This window comes from Pavona decussata, unplaced genomic scaffold (assembly GCF_977016875.1).
Source record: "Pavona decussata unplaced genomic scaffold, jaPavDecu1.1 SCAFFOLD_391, whole genome shotgun sequence".
Classification (NCBI taxonomy): Eukaryota; Metazoa; Cnidaria; class Anthozoa; order Scleractinia; family Agariciidae; genus Pavona; species Pavona decussata.
The window spans coordinates 1509076-1526765 of record NW_028145763.1 but is presented as its reverse complement, the minus strand read 5'-3'; the positions used below and the strand labels follow the sequence as shown (position 1 = coordinate 1526765).

At 41.6% G+C, this 17690-nt stretch overlaps 1 protein-coding gene across 1 annotated transcript in view; it reads left to right on the top strand.

The window, feature by feature from the left end:
* Positions 1–498: 498 nt before the first annotated feature.
* The window catches only part of LOC146451300 (DNA polymerase subunit gamma-1-like), a 32384-nt gene continuing 15192 nt past the window's right edge, over positions 499–17690 (top strand). Inside the window, exons 1-17 of the mRNA XM_085099379.1 lie at positions 499–1234; positions 2736–2931; positions 3706–3954; positions 4625–4887; positions 6042–6356; positions 7507–7770; positions 8553–8916; positions 9740–9897; positions 10991–11044; positions 11116–11233; positions 11850–11985; positions 12349–12455; positions 13129–13268; positions 14163–14291; positions 15497–15544; positions 15991–16105; positions 17139–17273. Coding sequence (XP_084955505.1) covers positions 618–1234; positions 2736–2931; positions 3706–3954; positions 4625–4887; positions 6042–6356; positions 7507–7770; positions 8553–8916; positions 9740–9897; positions 10991–11044; positions 11116–11233; positions 11850–11985; positions 12349–12455; positions 13129–13268; positions 14163–14291; positions 15497–15544; positions 15991–16105; positions 17139–17273 — 3408 coding nt within the window. The 5' untranslated portion in view covers positions 499–617. The remainder of the gene's footprint in view (positions 1235–2735; positions 2932–3705; positions 3955–4624; positions 4888–6041; positions 6357–7506; positions 7771–8552; positions 8917–9739; positions 9898–10990; positions 11045–11115; positions 11234–11849; positions 11986–12348; positions 12456–13128; positions 13269–14162; positions 14292–15496; positions 15545–15990; positions 16106–17138; positions 17274–17690) is intronic.

Sequence of the window (17690 nt, the reverse complement as noted above, 5' to 3'; positions counted from 1 at the left end):
AACGGCAGACTGATCCCAACGGCGGAGGTGACGAGCTTGATATAGAACAAACAACAAAAGCTAGAATAACTGAAATATATTTGTTTTTTTTTAAAAAAACAAATTTTTTGCCCGATATTTCGGTTTGCAATACAAACCTTCCTCGGGGGCTGAACGAAAAAGAAAAGTGAGAAACATAAAAGGATCGTTACAAAGAAGATTTAAAATATAAAATACATTACAATGATTGGTTGTTTAGGACTAAGTTACAAGTGTGAGACATGTCATTGGTTTCTAATTGGACGCTTTCTTTTCACCCCAACACGGAAAGCTGCCTCTAAGACCTTTTAAGAAAAAAACAAACACACTAATGCTTTTTGTCTTAAATGTCATGACTTTTTATGGCATAAACACCTTGTTTAGCTTGAACCAAACATTGCCTTTCATCTAATGCTAAATTTAAACACAGCTGAGAGACGACTGGGGACGAGTCAGGGACGGTAGCAAGCCGCAGTCCTCCCCCAGCGAGTGAAAAATGTTCCAATGGCGGCCTTGGAGGGCACGTTAAGTATCACGATATAATTTGCCAAATTTCCGCGGTAATTGCCATGCTTTTAAAGGATCTTGAAGCTTAAAAGATGTATCGCTCACTTGCAGCGATTTTACGTAAAACTGGAAAGCTATATCCAGCTCAGCTACGCATGCCTAGTCTCTCAAGACGCAATTGTTCATCAACTTCATCAACATCGCTTACCGAAGATGTCACCCCGCCAAATGAAGAGCACAAGGACAAGAGGTTCAATCCCCTCGAAATACAGATGCTTTCTAGTTCATTACACGATCAAGTGTTCCACGGAAAAACCGAAACCTACGATCCCGCAGTGGTCGACAAATGCCAAGAACATTTGAAGGTCCATAACTTGTGGAACAAAAGTGGGACTGTCCTTCCTGAAGTCGATTTTGAACTCCCACCTTTACTGGGATCAAACGTCGATGAGCATTTTACAAAGATCGCAGAGCAACAAAGCAAACCTTACTTTGAAAAGGCTCAAATGTTGGCGAATCTCACATTGTCTGCTATGCCGGATGAGTGGAGTTTCTCTCCAGGGTGGACTAAGTATGTTTATAGTGACGAGGGGCTAATGACATCACCAGTGGATGTCCCTCAGGAGGATGCCCTGATCTTTGATGTTGAGGTCTGCGTCAATGAAGGCCCCTTCCCTGTGATTGCCGTAGCTGCTTCTCCTACTGCATGGTAGGTGTGCTGACTTGTATAAATAGTGCTTGGAATGTTACCAGAGCTGCAGGTTGCTGTATTACAGTACCATAAATTTCCAAGTAGATGCCCTGTGCTTTACAGCACAGCACATGTATTCATTTAACAGCCTTTGGAGTTTGCTGTGGGGAGTAATTATTTTCTGGGAGGTGGATGGGAAGGGAAGGTGGGGAGGGGGTTATAATGGAAGGAACATTTTTGTTTCATAATATTATTTTGGTTGACTTTGACAGTAAATCAGCTTCAAATACTATTAGCTACAGCTGTAATTGGAACTTGAAGTCATTGCAGCTCAATGCAAGCTATAAGAAGTTGAAATTGGAGGAAAGTAGATAATTAGAAGTATCTCTAATTTTATATGAGATGTCCAGGGACCCTGAGGATGGAGAAGGGAGATGCAAGTGTAAATCATCTGGGCCCCCACCCCTACCCTGTGCTAGCTTGGGAAACATCGTCACTCGCATTATCAATGAATGTTTGGAAGGATTTATAAGGAGTTAGAGGGGGTGTGAGTTTCATGCTTTTTGCTTTTTATTGCACTTTTACTAACAAAAAGTAATTAAAAGTGCAATAAAAAGCAAAAAGCATATACTAACAAAAAGTAATTATTTTAAGGTGGCCGAACACAGTTTGCACGCGCTTTACAGATTCTGTTAGTGATGCTATTAAGCGCGCGCTAGGGTTGTGGTACGTAAATACGGCGGTCGACAAAGTGATCCCTCAATTTCACATGAAATGGATAATAAAGGTAAGTTTTGATCCTAAATAACTAAGTTTCTTGTTTCTGGACTCATTTTCTTTTCTTTCCGAGCAAAAAAGTCATTCACCGAGACCTATTGTATGCTTTTCAACTTTGCCATGAAACCCAATTGAAGCCACGCATGCGCATTTGACCAAAAAATTGCGACTGGTTGTTTTCGTGGAAATGAACTGTTTTCTAAGGAACCGCTCATTAGAATTTCGTAAAATTTGGCATGAAAATAGTTCCCTCAAAGCGTAACTCGCCTACAAAGAGAAACCTAAATCTAACAGAGGGTATCTTCACAAAACATTAAAATACAAAATCAATATTTACAGGAGATCTGTCTGTTAAAATTACATGAAAATAGTGCAACTTTGTCAGTGTTTTGTGAGTTTATCTGGATATAAAAAATGGAAAAAGTCTAATGAGTACATTTTCTAAAAATAAAGGAAACCTACAATATATGGACGTTTAAGAGTTCGCTGCGTTGCCATGGAAACGGTACTTAGCTCGACAAGACGTACAAAAATCCATTCTTTCTTAGTTAGTCTTACACCATACCAATTTTGGGCACCCAGAAGTACATAGTTTCCAAATAACGTCTTCTAACACCTGTACACTAAAAAACTGTATTCGGCCACCTTAATTTATTTAGCTTTTGTGATGAGAGTGATATGTACCACACAAGAATTGTGTGGCCATGCAAGATACAAACTAGTTTATATTTTATGTTCTCAGGTACTGTTGGGTGAGTCCAAGACTTGTGGAAGACAAGAGTTACCAGTGGTTGGTTCGCCCAGCCCCTAAGCTGTATATTCCATTGGAAATTCCTGATAGTCAGGATTGGGGAAAGGCGGAGTGGCGAGAGAGGCTCATAGTCGGTCATTCTGTAGGATTTGATAGATCATTTATAAAAGAGCAATATTATATCAAGGTGCCTTGTTTTCTTGTTTCCATATGATTGATTATTAAATATTAAATGCATAAACAACTGGAGGTTCCAAATACACTATAAGCTTTTAATCCTCAGTGTGACAAATGAATAGTTTTTGTCCCATCCCACAATCCTGTACCAGTCCTCATACAGTCAACTCTGGCCTTGGGGACACCTCGCTATTACGGACACCCCTCATGCAGTCAATTCTTTCCTTGTGGACGCCTCGCTATTACAGAGTGGGACACCCCGATAATACAGACAGCAGCTAAATCCCAGGCAAAAATTATAAATTACAAACACTTGACTGAAATAAATTCCCGCTATTACGGACTCTCGTTATTAAGGACACAAACTCGAGGTCCAGAGGGTGTCTGCAATAAAAGAAGTTGTCTGTACTGGACAGCAGTATGTGTAGATCCAGGACTTGGAGTTTCGAAGGTGGGGAGGCAGGGGAGCTACATCAACAGGGTTGGGAGGTTTGGATACCCCTGTCCCCTCCAGTTGGTCTACCATTGCTGATCCCACTTGGCATGGCGCAAGTTGGCTTGTGTTATGACACATTCAATCCAACATCTCAAAACTCTCATCTACAAGAGAGAGCACATCCTACTTACTGCCAAAGCACAGTACTGTGCTTGCATATTGATCCTGTGATACCACAGTTCATCTATTATTAAATCATCACTGTGCTCTATGAATGGTTGTTTAATCCATTGATCAGATCTGTCCTCAGTCTCTTAAAAAATATTTAATATTTCACTTTCATACTAGGGACCAAAAACTTATTTTCTGGACACTCTGAGTCTGCACATGTGCATCTCCGGTTTAACAAGTCTCCAACGAGGCCTGTGGGAATCAGCAAATGCGGGACGCATTGGGAAGGTGCCGTGGATGCTTGTTGGTTCAGGGAACAAACTGGCAAACCTTCACCAGTTGTACTGTGGTGGGGACGAGATGGACAAATCCATGGTGAAGATTTTCATTGAAGGAACACTTGATGATGTGAAGGAAAATTTCCAGGTACATGACTGAACAGAATTTAGTGTTTTATTAATACAGTCAACTCTCTCATAGTGACCACTTCTCGTAAGCGACCACCTCCCGTAAACGACCACTTCGTAAAAAACGTTTTGTTTCTCAGTTAAATACTGTTTCAAGAGCTCTCTTGTAAGTGACCACCACTGAAATTTCTTAAGGGACTGCGACCAGTTTTTAGGCCAGAAATTACACATATTCTTTTGTTTTCTGTTCCTGGTAAGCAACCAACCAACACAATCACGTATGATCCTTAGTAAATCATTACTCAGAAGTTACAAAAGTTCAATTTTTAATGATGCTACCCTGGACTGCTGACAGATCTGAATAACAGTTTACAGACAGAGAAGATGGCTTTAATTAGATGTGTAGGTAAACGGGAATTGTTGCAGTGATCTGTTCCAAAATGTTATACAAAGTTTCATCAGAAGAATGGATAGATGTGAAAAAATCAAATAAATTAAGTTTCTATTTCCCTAGTTAGTTTCCCTAGTTTTAGCTGCTAAGGTAGTATTTTTAAATCTACAGTCATGTATGATACTTTCAGCTTTACTATCAGCTCAATTTAGTCAGGCCAGTTAAACACTGACACAAAACCCTCTTAAATAATGAATTCCCTTTAGTTTGATTTTAACTAAATGTTGTTTTCTAACAGGATTTAGTAACATACTGTGCAAAAGATACCGTTGCAACTCAGGAGGTATTCGCTGCCCTTTGGCCCAAATTCCTGGATAGATTTCCACATCCTGTGTCTTTTGCTGGGATGCTAGAGATGGGATCAGCATACCTTCCTGTTGATCGTTCCTGGGAAAACTACATCAGAGATGCGGATGACACTTATGAAGACTTGGAGAAGGAAATGAAGTGCTCGTTAATGAAACTTGCAGATGACTCGTGCAACTATCTTCATGGAAAAAGGTTTGTAACTGCAATTAAGTCTGATCCTATTTTGAGAAAGTTTAAATTGGGCTAAATGTTATTTAGGCAAGGTTAAAGTCAGCTCAATACCAGTCAGCGGTCGGCTCTCGTCACGGCTCAGAGGCAACCTTTGAGCTCTCAGCTGGGGGGCGCCCCATGGTTCGCATTGCATTTGCTTGCTTGCTGGCCTGCAAGTTAGGTCATTTTGCTTGCCTTATTTTCAAGGCCCCCCTCCTTTCCGCCCTCCCATTGGTAAGTATTGGGTCTGGTAAGTATTCCACTGATTAGGTTGAGTGTGACGGTGCCGTTGGTAGTTGCCATTCGTAGGGTTGCCATGGACACCTCCTTCCTAGTGCCTGATTGCTGCCTGGCTCCACCAACCTTCAAGGCACCAGCTCCCAAGCTCATCTATTGTTGATGAGTTTAACTGCAGTCATTTTCTCTCCTGTTCTTATTTTCAGTTTGTCTATTTGTTTGTTTACATTTCTCTTAGTTACTCATTTTCAAATGATCATTCAATTTTTGTTTTTCTTTTTTCATTCACTGATAGTTATTCATGTCTCTGTTTATGCAGTGTTCAAGATTTTTCTGTGATTGTTGGGTTGTTGTTGTTTTTTTTAAAAATCTACTCTAGGCCCTTAGGGTAGGGAAAGAAAGAAACTAACTTCATCATTTTTTTCATCAGTTGAAGGGCTTGGTGTTTAACGGACCTATGGTGCATTTTAGATTGCTTTTTGTTGTTTTAGCTTAGATTCTCCAGAGCTTTTGCATGTGGTCTTCAGTTCCTTCAGAAAACATTGCCACAATACAAGGTCTCTTCCTAACAGGATCCCAGTATGAGCCTGAGGCTCCCAAGAAAATACAGCAGCACCTAACACTTCACTTTTTGGGCTCCTAACAACTTCTCAGCTTTTGGTCTTGTGGGCTTCTTGAAATTTTTCGTAGGCAACAGCCTTGCAAATTTTTTCTGTCTTTTGGTTTGGACGTTTCGTTTACAATGAAAACCTATGATTGAGCTTTTGTGTGGTAGGCAAGATAGACAAGTGATGCTCTATTTCAATCTTTCATCTTTCAGTTCATCCATATCTTGGGTCAATTTTCTTATCTTCTTACAACCTAAAATGCAACAAATTAATATTTGCCTGCTCTCTCAGGTATGCAGAGGACCCCTGGCTTTGGGAGTTGGATTGGGCAGTCCAGGATATACGAACAAAAAAACTCAAACCTCCAAAGAAGAAAAGGAAAACCAAAGCGAAAGAAGATGTGGTTGTTTCATGTGAAGATTCTGCGACTGATGTAAGCACACCTGGAGAGACCATTTCTGACATTTTAGGTGAAGATGAAATGCTTGATGATAACAACATTGAAGTAGTGGAGGGGTTGAAAAACTCTTCAGACATCTTAGCAACCATTCCTTCAGCTGCTGATGTGATGCACAAGAGACGACAGAACATGCCGGGGTACCCTAAGTAAGTTGGCCTTAGTCCTGGTTTAAACTCCGTACAGCTGTCCTCAGTTCTCGTTTGCCCCTTACCCAATACAGTTACTGTAAGTCGGCAAGTTGTTCCAGATAGGGTACGTAACAATACCAAGAGAGCGTCAAGGGGTACCCCTTGATCCTCTCTTGACAATACCCAGTGAGATCAAGGTCCCTGGGGCGGCAGTTGATTCAAATGGCATACAGGGCAACCTCGATTTAACAAAGTGCCATGGGCCTAGGGAAACTGGTTCGTTACATTGAGGGTTTGTTGTATCGATGTTCCGTCCCATACATTTTAAAAGTCTGGGCTGGAGAATATCGTTCGTTATACCGAGGACTTTGTTATATAGAGGTTCATTAAATCGAGGTTCCATTGTACTTCTGTCGAAACCAATTCTTCAAACTTTTTTTGTGAAGGCAAGCTTCATGTTTGACTTGTCTCATCACTAGGCCTTAGCCATTTGTGACTGTTGTTGTATGGTGAAAAGAAATAATTTGGGCGTTAGGTTTGGCACATGAGAGGCACAGTGTATGAAGGGGTTAAATCTCTGGGTGGCGAATCCCTGTTGTGAAATTGTACTGAGTACCAGCAACTGCAGTCTGTGGCAGACACAACGGCAACCAAAAATTCATGTGGTTTGGAGGTGGGGGGGGGGGGGGGGGTAGTTTGTGTAGCTGTGTCGGTGGGAATGTTTGGTTTATCAACAGAGTTGATAACTAAAGGCACTGTTACACTAGACAATTTTTCTTCCAAGTTGTGTCGCAATTTTGTCGCGACACAAGTAGCACGCATCATTGCCAAGTGTACTGAAGATGCTCTGAAATGAACATGTCTCGCAATTTTTTTGTTGCCGCAATCGTTGCGAGAAGTAGAAGTCGGTTCTACTTCTCGCAACGGTGATTACAACAAAAACGTTGCGATACATGCTCATTTCAGGGCATGTTACACTAGGCAACGATTCGGACAACTTGTGTTGCAACGGTGCAACGAAATTGCGAGACAAGTTGAAAGAAAAATTGCCAAGTGAAACAGGCCTTAAAGCTAAATTACCCAGCGTAAAGGGATTCGAAAGCTGACGTTTCGAGCTAGCCCTTCGTCAGTTTGTCGTGTAACTGAAGATGCCCTATTTCTTTGTTAGTTGGTACAGATCTCTCTGCGTTGGACCATCAGACAAGGAGGAGTGGAGGGAAGGGCCTGTACACATCAGCCCACAGTGTCAAGTGGCGCCCATGCTATTGCGCATGACATGGGATGGCTTTCCGCTGCACCACAGCCGTAAACATGGATGGGGATACTTGGTACCTGGAAGGACAGATAATCTGAGAACCAATCACATCACGTTACAAGACAACGAGGAAGAGCAAGTGGAAACAAAAAAGGCAGAAGCGCCTTTTCCAACGAGGTGGGAGGTTTCTTCTATCAATGAAGGGAATAAAGTCGATAAAAAACCAAACAAAGTCCATAGACTGTTGTCATCTTCAAGTATTGTGATAGTACAAATCGAGCTTATAGCTGCATTTTAATTTTCAATAGTGGAGTCCCTTTGCTTCCAGTTTAATGTCGATAGTTCAGTTGAATTCGGAAAACTTAAAAGATTAGAGAACATAAAATTGTGTCTGTTATCCTAGGTCAAATTGTAGAAATACTTGTAGAGTGAAACAGAATTATCAGAAAGGTTACATGTTAGTTAACGAGAATTCTTCCTCAATCTTTCTTATCCAGACCTCACCATCCCCATTCGAGGATTATTATTATTGGAGAGTTTAAGAACGTACTACAGCGACAGCAACGAGAACGTCACAAAAAGGCAGTAGTATTTAATGAGAAAAACAAAGGCCCTGTACTAGGTCCAACCAACAACGTGAAATGACTTAATTCAAGGTTTTGTGGAGAATGTGAGTACATGACGGTAATTTTTTCATTCCCTGTCCCAACTTGAGCGCCCGTCCCACCTGTTCTGTTACTGGATAGTTCGGCAACATTGTACAACTTGAACGAATTGCAATAATTGCGAAATAGTACAAGTAACGCGAACTTATATTTTAGACTGACGTTTCCGTTCGCCTTGCCTTCGTGGTTTCTTTAAGTCCCTAATATAATCACCATCTCTTTGGAGTTTCCTTTCTTTTCTTTTTTTTAACTGTAGTTGCTAGTAAGACTTGATTTAGTGATGTTACATTTCAGAGCATTTGAAAATCTTTGGAAAAGTCACCGCATGAACAAAGCTCAACAGCGTCTCAACACGGAGGCGAAGTTTGACAACGGCGAGATGGACGTGTACAATCTTAGCGAAGATCAGCTGTGGGCGTCGTCAGAGCTTGAGGAAATGAGGAAACCGAAAAGCTCTAAAGCCAAGAAATCTCCAGCTGTGTCGATAAAAACTGAAGATGTAGAAGAAGAGGAAACAGCCGCGAAGATGAAGACATCTCGAGCGCAAACTCAAGGAACAAACTCGGCCACAGAGAGCAGTCCTGATTTTTATCATGGTGTTGGGCCTTTTAATGATATCAACTTTCCTGGTGTGTGGTTCTTCCGGATACCACATAAGGTTTGGGCTACAATGTGAATTAGCTGATATAAAGGAAGAATATTTGTTTTAAATGGCTTCAGCGCTATTTATATGTCGCTAAGCTGAGTGTCTATGTTGTGGTTCAAAAGTTTGTTTGGTGAAAAAATTTAAAACCAGTTTGATTTTAAAAACAGTGAAAATCCTCCTGGGCCCGGTTGTTCAAAGAGTGGGTAACTTATATATTCAGAGGATAAATCGCTATCCAGCGTACTCCAATCAATAAATTTTACGCACTGGATAAAGTTATCCGCTCTTTGAACAACCGGAGCTTGAATTAGAACGTCGCTCGCATTGAATTTAAGTCAAGCCTGAGGAATTGGCCGAATGTGGGTTGTCAGATTCTCTGCGTCCTTTGTTAACTCATAATTTATACTTCTGTTATTGTATTCAATATTTCTGTTACACATGATTCACTTAAGCGTTGCCTTGTGTTTGCGACCCTGACCTGTTGTCCGGGCATCCTTTTAAAAACTCCCAAGCAGTCATTTTTCGATTATACGAGGATATCACCCGGGGAGGGGGGGGGGGGGGGCTGCCATATAAAAGTGACGGGGTTGATCGTCGTACCTTTAAGGGGTCAAAATTCGTGGTTTGGTACGGCCCTTAGGGAGCTAAAATCTAAAATGGCTTCCGTTAGTGGTATGGGGGTAACCTTTTACTTTATTGAGCCGAAATTATCAGAGGAAGTAAAAATCTTTACGAGTGGAAGGCTTTCGACGGAATTGTGGTGTTTATTGCTGTTAAAAGTGTCAGTTAGTGTATTGCTTTTAAAGTGATTTCGCTTCTTTTAAAATTTTTGCAGAATGGTGAAAACTACCGTTGTGGAAACCCTCTAGCCAAGGACTATATTAGCAAGATTGAGGATGGAACATTGGTGGCGTCTGGTGATCATAGTGCTCACAAAACGCTGATTGTCAACAAGATGATTTCTTCCTGGAGAAACGCTCAGAAAAGAATCAGGTAGACACTTGAGACACCGGTATCAAGAGAGCTGAAGAGTTAGCAGTGAAACGATAAGTTAACATTGGAATGAAAAAGTAAAAAATCGAATTCAAACACGTTTTCATGCGACTATCCTACGCTCTCTTCAGTTCAACGCCGCGTGTGCTCTCAACGAGTTAAAATCTGCTTATTACGGTAACCGTAAGCAGGAATTGATAAAAGCTCAAACTCTCGTATCGTGTGACTAATAACTTTCATGCTTTCATACACCCCATTAGCAAAGTTTTCATAAGCGTTGAAGACGGTTGAAATTCACTGTTCGGAATGACATTACCCGCCAGGGAAATTAGGCTTAAACTGCGAAAAAAAAAAAAAGAAATTTTTTGCAGCGAAAGTTCACCTCAAACTTTCGCGACGCTGAAAAACTAATTCCTTTTTCTTTCGGAGGCGCAGATACGTCGTTAAAACTGCCTAAAAGGCCAGATAGCATTTTCGGGGAACTGATAAGGTTCTTTTCCTTAAAATTTTCGGCTAAAGAGTCCGTGCCAATCAAGCTGTGTTAGCTCACACAAATTTGCCTTTTAAAGGCCATAAAATGGCGTGGAATACACCTCGGAAACACCATTAGTCTTTTGGTTTCACGTTCTCCTGGAGTCTCCATGCTCTCTGTGGAATTGAGCTTCCCAGCCCGCAGTTCTGAAAGGTTTTTATTGAAGGGAACTTAAACAGCGACGACGGCAACGCCAACGAAAACGTCACTAGAGACTATAATTTCATACTTCGCGCCGGATTATTTCAACTCGTTGAACTTATACAAAAACGGCGAACTAGTGGCGTTCAACAAAGATAATAAAAAAATCACCGTTGTGTGTTCACGTCTCCACAAAACCTTGAATTTGGCCATTTTTGACGTTGCTGTTTTGCAGAGGACGGCAAAGAAATGTACCAAAATTTAAAACGCACGTGCAGGGCGATTGCTTTTCCTGATGAAACCTGTTGTTTTGAGGTGTTGTCGTTGTCGTTGCTGTCGCCGTCGTCGTTGCTTAAGTTCCCTACAACTTGCAAGTGTTCTCAATGAAATAATTTACTTTTATTTGTATTTTTCTCTTAGATCTCAGTTAGCTGTTTGGTTCGACAAGGACGACTTGCCGACAGAAATATCAGGGTACAAAACAAATTTTTATGTTTAACCCGGTGATCCTTTAACAGCTAAACCTGAGAACTTTTTTATCGTAGTTCCGACAAGTACAGCGCTGATAACATGCTTGGCGCCATCTTGCCGCGGGTCATTACAGCTGGGACAGTCACAAGACGGGCAGTAGAACCTACTTGGTTGACGGCTAGCAACCCAAGAGTGAGTAGGTTTATACTACACGAAAGCGCTGCATAGTAGTTTTAATTTGAACGGCCACTGTTTTGACTTTCACCCACAGACACAATCTTTGGAACTGAACCACCTTATGCAGCACAATAAACAGTGGCTCTGTAGCTTTCATTTGAAGGGAATTTCAATTTTTTGATCCGCTGTAAGTACATAATTATTGTGTGCTCCAATGTAAACATATTATAATTCACCTTTGGGCATGTGCGTGCGAAAATATGTAAATTTAACCAAGCTTATGTTGCTGGGGTTTTCTTCCTATAAGTAAAAATAATGTAGCCATCTACACTGTGGTAGTGAAAAGATTACTTAAGACTTAAAACAAATTCAAATAGCCCTAGGAAAAACTCGAAGCAAAAACATGCAATGGGTGCCAAGCGCGGGAAAATGCGCTTAAGCCGTGTCACCTGTTGTTTTTTTCTTACTTCTGACTGGTTTAGAAGACGGCATGAGTGTTTTGATTGGTTACAGTAGAGCCACGTGCGACAGGTGTCACGAGATTTTGTAAAACCAATTACAGGATTCATCAAAACCAAAACAAGCAAACAGAGAGTTATCCCCTATTCTTGACAGTGTTTTGTTTTTTTAGGAGGACCGTGTCGGCTCTGAGCTGAAGGCCATGGTTCGGGCACCTCCAGGGTACTGTTTAGTAGGGGCTGATGTAGACAGCCAAGAGCTCTGGATTGCGGCCATCTTGGGGGATGCTCATTTTGCTGGGATACATGGTAGGTCTTAAGAAAACCAAAATGGTTTCAACACGAAGTTAGAAAATAAAAACTGTGTTGTTATTTGGTGGTTAGCTGAGCTCAATCAGACTCAAAGTACGTTTGACGTACGTCTGTCGTTAGGACGGCTTGTGGAAATGTTTAACAAACGCCAGGCGTTTATGCGCAGACAGAAATTCATTCGAAAAAACTTGTCAAAGTCGAAACTTACGTTCGCAGCAAATGAATAGGCGAAGAAAAGGTAAAGACCATCCCTTTTCTGATAGTTAAGTATACTGTCCTGTACTGGTTAAGTTTTGTTTTTAGTTGAACAAACTGACAAACGTGAAAGCTAGCTATATATATTATCATTATTTTTTACAGGCAGTACTGCATTTGGCTGGATGACTCTACAGGGTAAAAAATCAGAGGGAACAGATCTGCATAGTAAAACGGCAGAGACCATTGGCATAAGCCGTGACCATGCCAAGGTGAGTAAGGGCCAAAGGACAAGCGCCATCGCACAATTTCTATCGTAAGATGAAAAGCAAATTGGTTATCTGGCCAAATCAGAGCTGGTGATAAGTTATTTCTCACATCGGATATTTTACGAAATTTGTTGCGACAGACATCCACTTCTTTGAATGTTTTACACCCAACACTATCGGTCGTCATAGATTTTGCGATAATTGATTCTTATTTCCAACTCTTGAACTCTGGAAAATGTATACAAAACATTGAATCAGTATTTCACTAGTGCAGATTTTTATGCTTATATTGGTTGTACTATAAGCGTAACGTAGCAACGTAACGTAAAGAACTACTACATGGAAACCCACATGAGGTCTGGTGCAACGCTGAGTAAAACGTTTCAAGGCATTTTCGCCTTCTCTTGAAATTACAAGGTGTGTTATTGCGCGAATAATACAAACGAAGTTTTAAACAAGTTCAGCAGTTTGCCGACTTAGCAGCCATTTATATTTAAAAGAGTTTTGTCTCTGTGGTGCGGTAGGTTTGTGGTTAGTTTCTGGAGGGCTTGTATATTGTGTATTTTATGCTATCTTCGAAGTATGACTGGATGATGCCTCTTACGAAAGTTTTCGAGTTACTTTAAAGTTGTCAAAAAGTTTTTCGCTTCGTTATGAAACTCACTGTCTTTCACAGATATTCAACTATGGTCGTATTTATGGAGCAGGACAGAAGTACGCGGAGAAGTTGCTTCTGCAGTTCAACCATCGCTTGACGGAGAGCGAAGCGAAACAGAAAGCAGAGACACTGTACGCAAACACCAAGGGTGTGGCCAAGTAAGACGGCTTTTTCATGCCTAGCGCCTTGCACTTCGCTGTCAGTTGCATCTCTCCCCTCTCAGCGTCCAGCCACGCAAGCTGTTAGACCAGTTCCTTCGTCTTCTTCAGCATAGTGACAGGAAAAGCAATGTCCTAAACGAAAGTAGGAATTCTCTGCCTCATGAAATTTAGAAGCGCCGCAGGGAGAAGAAACGGGATAAAGGATATATTTAGTCAGTGGAGAATTTCTTCACCACATGAAGCCAGTGGTCGATACTTTCTTTTCAGCAGAGTGGTAAAACCAAAAGTATAACAAATACAGTTGACACTTAAACACTCATAACAAACTTGAACAACACAATGAATCAATCGGAACTCGCAGGAGACATAAGTAAAGAGCAAAAGTGCAGAAAACTTGTTTTCAAGTCGTGATTTGATTTGGTTTAACTTCCCATCGGTAAATCGTTTTAGCCAATCTTAGAGCGGAACAAAGCAAAGCTGTATAAAGCTAACGTGAAATAGCTTTCGACACTCTGTTGAAACCTGCGCTAACCTCAACACATGGTTAAGCATACTAGTGAGAGCACGGATGGGAGCACTCGCCTCCCACCAGTGTGGCCTGGGTTCAATTCCCGGACACGCATCATACGTGGGTTGAGTTTGTTGTTGGTTCTCGTCCTTGTTCCGAGAGGTTCTTCTCCCGCTTCTCCGGTTTTCCCCTCTTCTCAAAAACCAACACTTCTAAATTCCAATTCGATCTGGGAAGTGTCCCCCAATTACTGCTCTGCGCTAAAAACATTGACACTTAAACAAAGTGATTTATTTATTTATTATTATTTAGTGGGGACAAAAAAATCGATCTAAATGCCAATGTTCTTTATTTTCACTGACCCTCGTCCGTGCATGTTACAGGTTTCTTCTTACTGATTACGGAAAAGCAATGGCCGAAAAATTTGGCTTCCTTGAAGACGTGGATGAAAACGGCTGCGTTGTTACCAAAGTTTACTACCAGCTGCTGCGGAAAACGTCTCGAAAAGGACGGTACGTTAACGTTTGTTATCCATGTTTCCTTAATTGTCAAAGAGGCTTGCTTTTGCGAAGGCTTGTTGCTTTCATTCTTTAGTTACAGCCATTTCAATTTACCCTTTAAGTCCTAACAGTGATCAGCATCAAATTTCTTCTTGTACTATCAATGCTTATCCAATCCCTGACGGCATGAGAATTAAGGATATGATCACCCAAGGTGAATTCTCCTGATATTTTAATAATTTCTCCCCAGTACTTTTATAAGAACAGCGGGGGAAAGATAGGAAATTTTTTTCTTTGAAATTAGGGGTTAAAGGGTTAACGTTGTCTGAAGCCTGCGCGACGAGACCACAGCTGCAGAAAATTAATCACTGAGGCAGGCGTTTATGGTGTTTTCTTCCACCCCATTGCGCTGACAATGGTGAAAACACAAACGATTTACAAGAGATTTACAGCTACCCATACTACCTTTCGGTCTTGTCGTATAAACCGTGTAGGTTTTATATCCGACCACGTTAATAGGCCATTTCCGAGTTGCTTTGAACCTCGTTACGAAAGCGAGGCTAAGTGCAAAGCTTTTCGTTTGAAATTAGTTTTGTTTGCATTTGAATGAAAACTAATTTTTCATAATATACGAAGCCTCGCTCTCATAATGAGGTTCAAAGCAACTCGGAAATGGCCTACTGAAATAGCTTTTTGTTAATTGGAATTAATTTTTATTCAGTGCAAATTTCAATTGCACGTTTTTCTTCACTGATGAGGTGCATAAGGTCATATACCAGTGCAGTGGGGGAGCAGAGATGGCGCAGTGGTGAGAACACTACCCTCCCACCAATGTGGCCCGGGTCCGATTCCCGACGTTGACAACATTTGTTGGTTGGCTCTTGTTCCTATTCGGAGGGTTTTTCTCCGGGTTCTCTGATTTTTCTCCCTCCACAAAAACCAACACTTCCAAATTCCAGTTCTACCCCAGAGCTCGCTGGCGCTCCGTTGATAAACAAATTGCGTTTATGTTACTAATTAAATTGGTGACGCAAGCTCCTTACAAAGGGGGACAAAGTCAATTGCTTAACGTCACCAAAAACCGAGAAAAATGTGAGGGGGGGGGGGGGGATGGTGGAAGGGGAAAGGGTCAGTTTAGGAGAATTATATGAAGTTTGGAGAAATTCTGATTTCCATAAGGGCTGAAATTAAATATTCTGCTGATGTACATTTTTCAGTTCTTCTGCAAACAGTATTGACAGTGGACGAAGATGGTGCGGAGGAAGGTAATTTTGAGCTCGCCTGGTGGTAAAAGATTAAAGTTGTTCAACTCCTACTACAGAGGCTTAATCAAATGATTATTTCGAAGATCGTAGGCCAGTCAGGGGCTGAAAAAATAAAAACTGAAAACTGAAAAACTTGTTCTTTCTTTTGATTAGCGGTTCGACTTCGTCACCGCTTGAACTTTCTCGTGCTCGCATAAGCCAGTGTTTTGGGACGTTTGCTCCATGCAAAAGGTGTCTTTTTTCCATCTCCCGGGCAGTGTACTTGGCTTACGTCCCAATGGCAACGTGAAATACAAATAGTACTTCGTTTTTTGTTACGTTTAGCCAAATTATATTTGGGTAACAAAGATTTCCCGTTCAACTGTACTTCAGCCCGTGAGATTAAATGGATCAACTGTTGCGATAGCTTTTGTTACTTACCACGTAAATTTCATCTTTATTTGTAGTGAGTCTCAGATGTTTAACAAGTTGGAAAGCATCGCACAGTCAGACGAGCCTAGAACACCTGTGTTGGGCTGCAGAATCAGCAGATCACTGGAGCCATCAGCTGTGGGCACTGAGGTGAGTAGTTACACCAATAAACATACAGGCAACACTGGAGAGTATGCAGCTCAGACAGACAGACAGACAGACACAGACTGACCGACTGACTGACTGACTGACTGGCTGGCTGGCTGACGGACTGATTGACTAACTGGCTGGCTGACTGACTGACCGACCGACCGACTGACTGACTGACTGACTGACTGACTGACTGACTGACTGACTGACTGACTGACTGGCTGGGTGGCTGACGGACTGATTGACTAACTGGCTGGCTGACTGACTGACGGACTGACTGACTAACTGGCTGGCTGACTGACTGACTGACTGACTTACTTACTGACTAACTGACTAACTGACTAACTGACTGACTGACTAACTACTAACTGACTGACTGACTGACTGACTGTCTGTCTGTCTGCCTGACGAGGGTGAGGCCAAAAAAACAAAAAACAAAAGGCGTAATGGCCAAAACACTGGCCCTGCACGTGCCTTATAAGTTGTGGTACATTTGTTTGCCATCCTCTGCAAATTGAGAACGCGAAATGGAGAACTTGAGCTCACGACGGCTAATATGTATACAGTTCCAACCAATTCAGGTTCTTAGGTAGTTTGGCTACAGTGTACGAGTTGAACGACTGGTAATAATCGAGGAACTAGTTCAAACAACGTAAATTTATGTTTTCAAGTGACGTTTTGTTGGCGTTGCTGTTGTGGTTTCTTAAGGTTCCTATTCGGTGATGGACGGAAGGACAGACTTGTAGACACGCAAACAGACAAAACAGCAGACTTACTGAAAGGCAGACATACTGGTCTGCGGACCGGCAACCTGAGAGACAGATTGACTGACAGATGGACAAAATGGATACCGGTAAACCTTTAGGGACAAGTAGCAAAGGATCGGGGTCCCTCGTTATTGCACAGGCATCCCATCCATGGGTGATTTGTTGGTAATATCATCCTCAGTTACTTTATGCTGCTGAACCCTGGTTAAGGTCCGCCTAGTTGGTCACCCGCGCTTTTTAACTTCTACTTTTTCGCTCTTTGCCAGTTCATGACCAGTCGAGTCAACTGGGTTGTTCAAAGCTCTGCAGTGGACTATCTGCATCTCATGTTAGTCTGCATGAAATGGCTCTTCACCAAATACAACATCGATGGACGTTTCTGTATCAGCATCCACGACGAGGTAAAAAAACAGTTAGAGAAATTTGCATCAGCTACACGTGCATCTAGGTTTCGCTCCATTGACCCTATTCCGGAATAGGAATGCACACTATGATGACAAGAAATCCCCCATTTTGCTAGAGTGCAAAATGTCTCTAGAATTGTTGTATATCAGCGAATGTTGCAGAAATGTCTTCCTAGATTTACGTAAGAAGACTGAGAAATCTAACAGTTATTTCGCTTATTCTTATGCCGGAATACGGTCAATCGAACGCAACCTTAGATTTCATCAAAGTCTTTCTAAAATTCTAAGTTTACCAAAGTGTCGGGGGAAGGGGATTCCCTTGATTTGTCCTTTAGGGTGATATTCCATTGGGTGTAGTTTCCAATGCCTTTTGTGTTGGCGATGAGAAAGCTGAAATGTAGTGATAGGAGACTT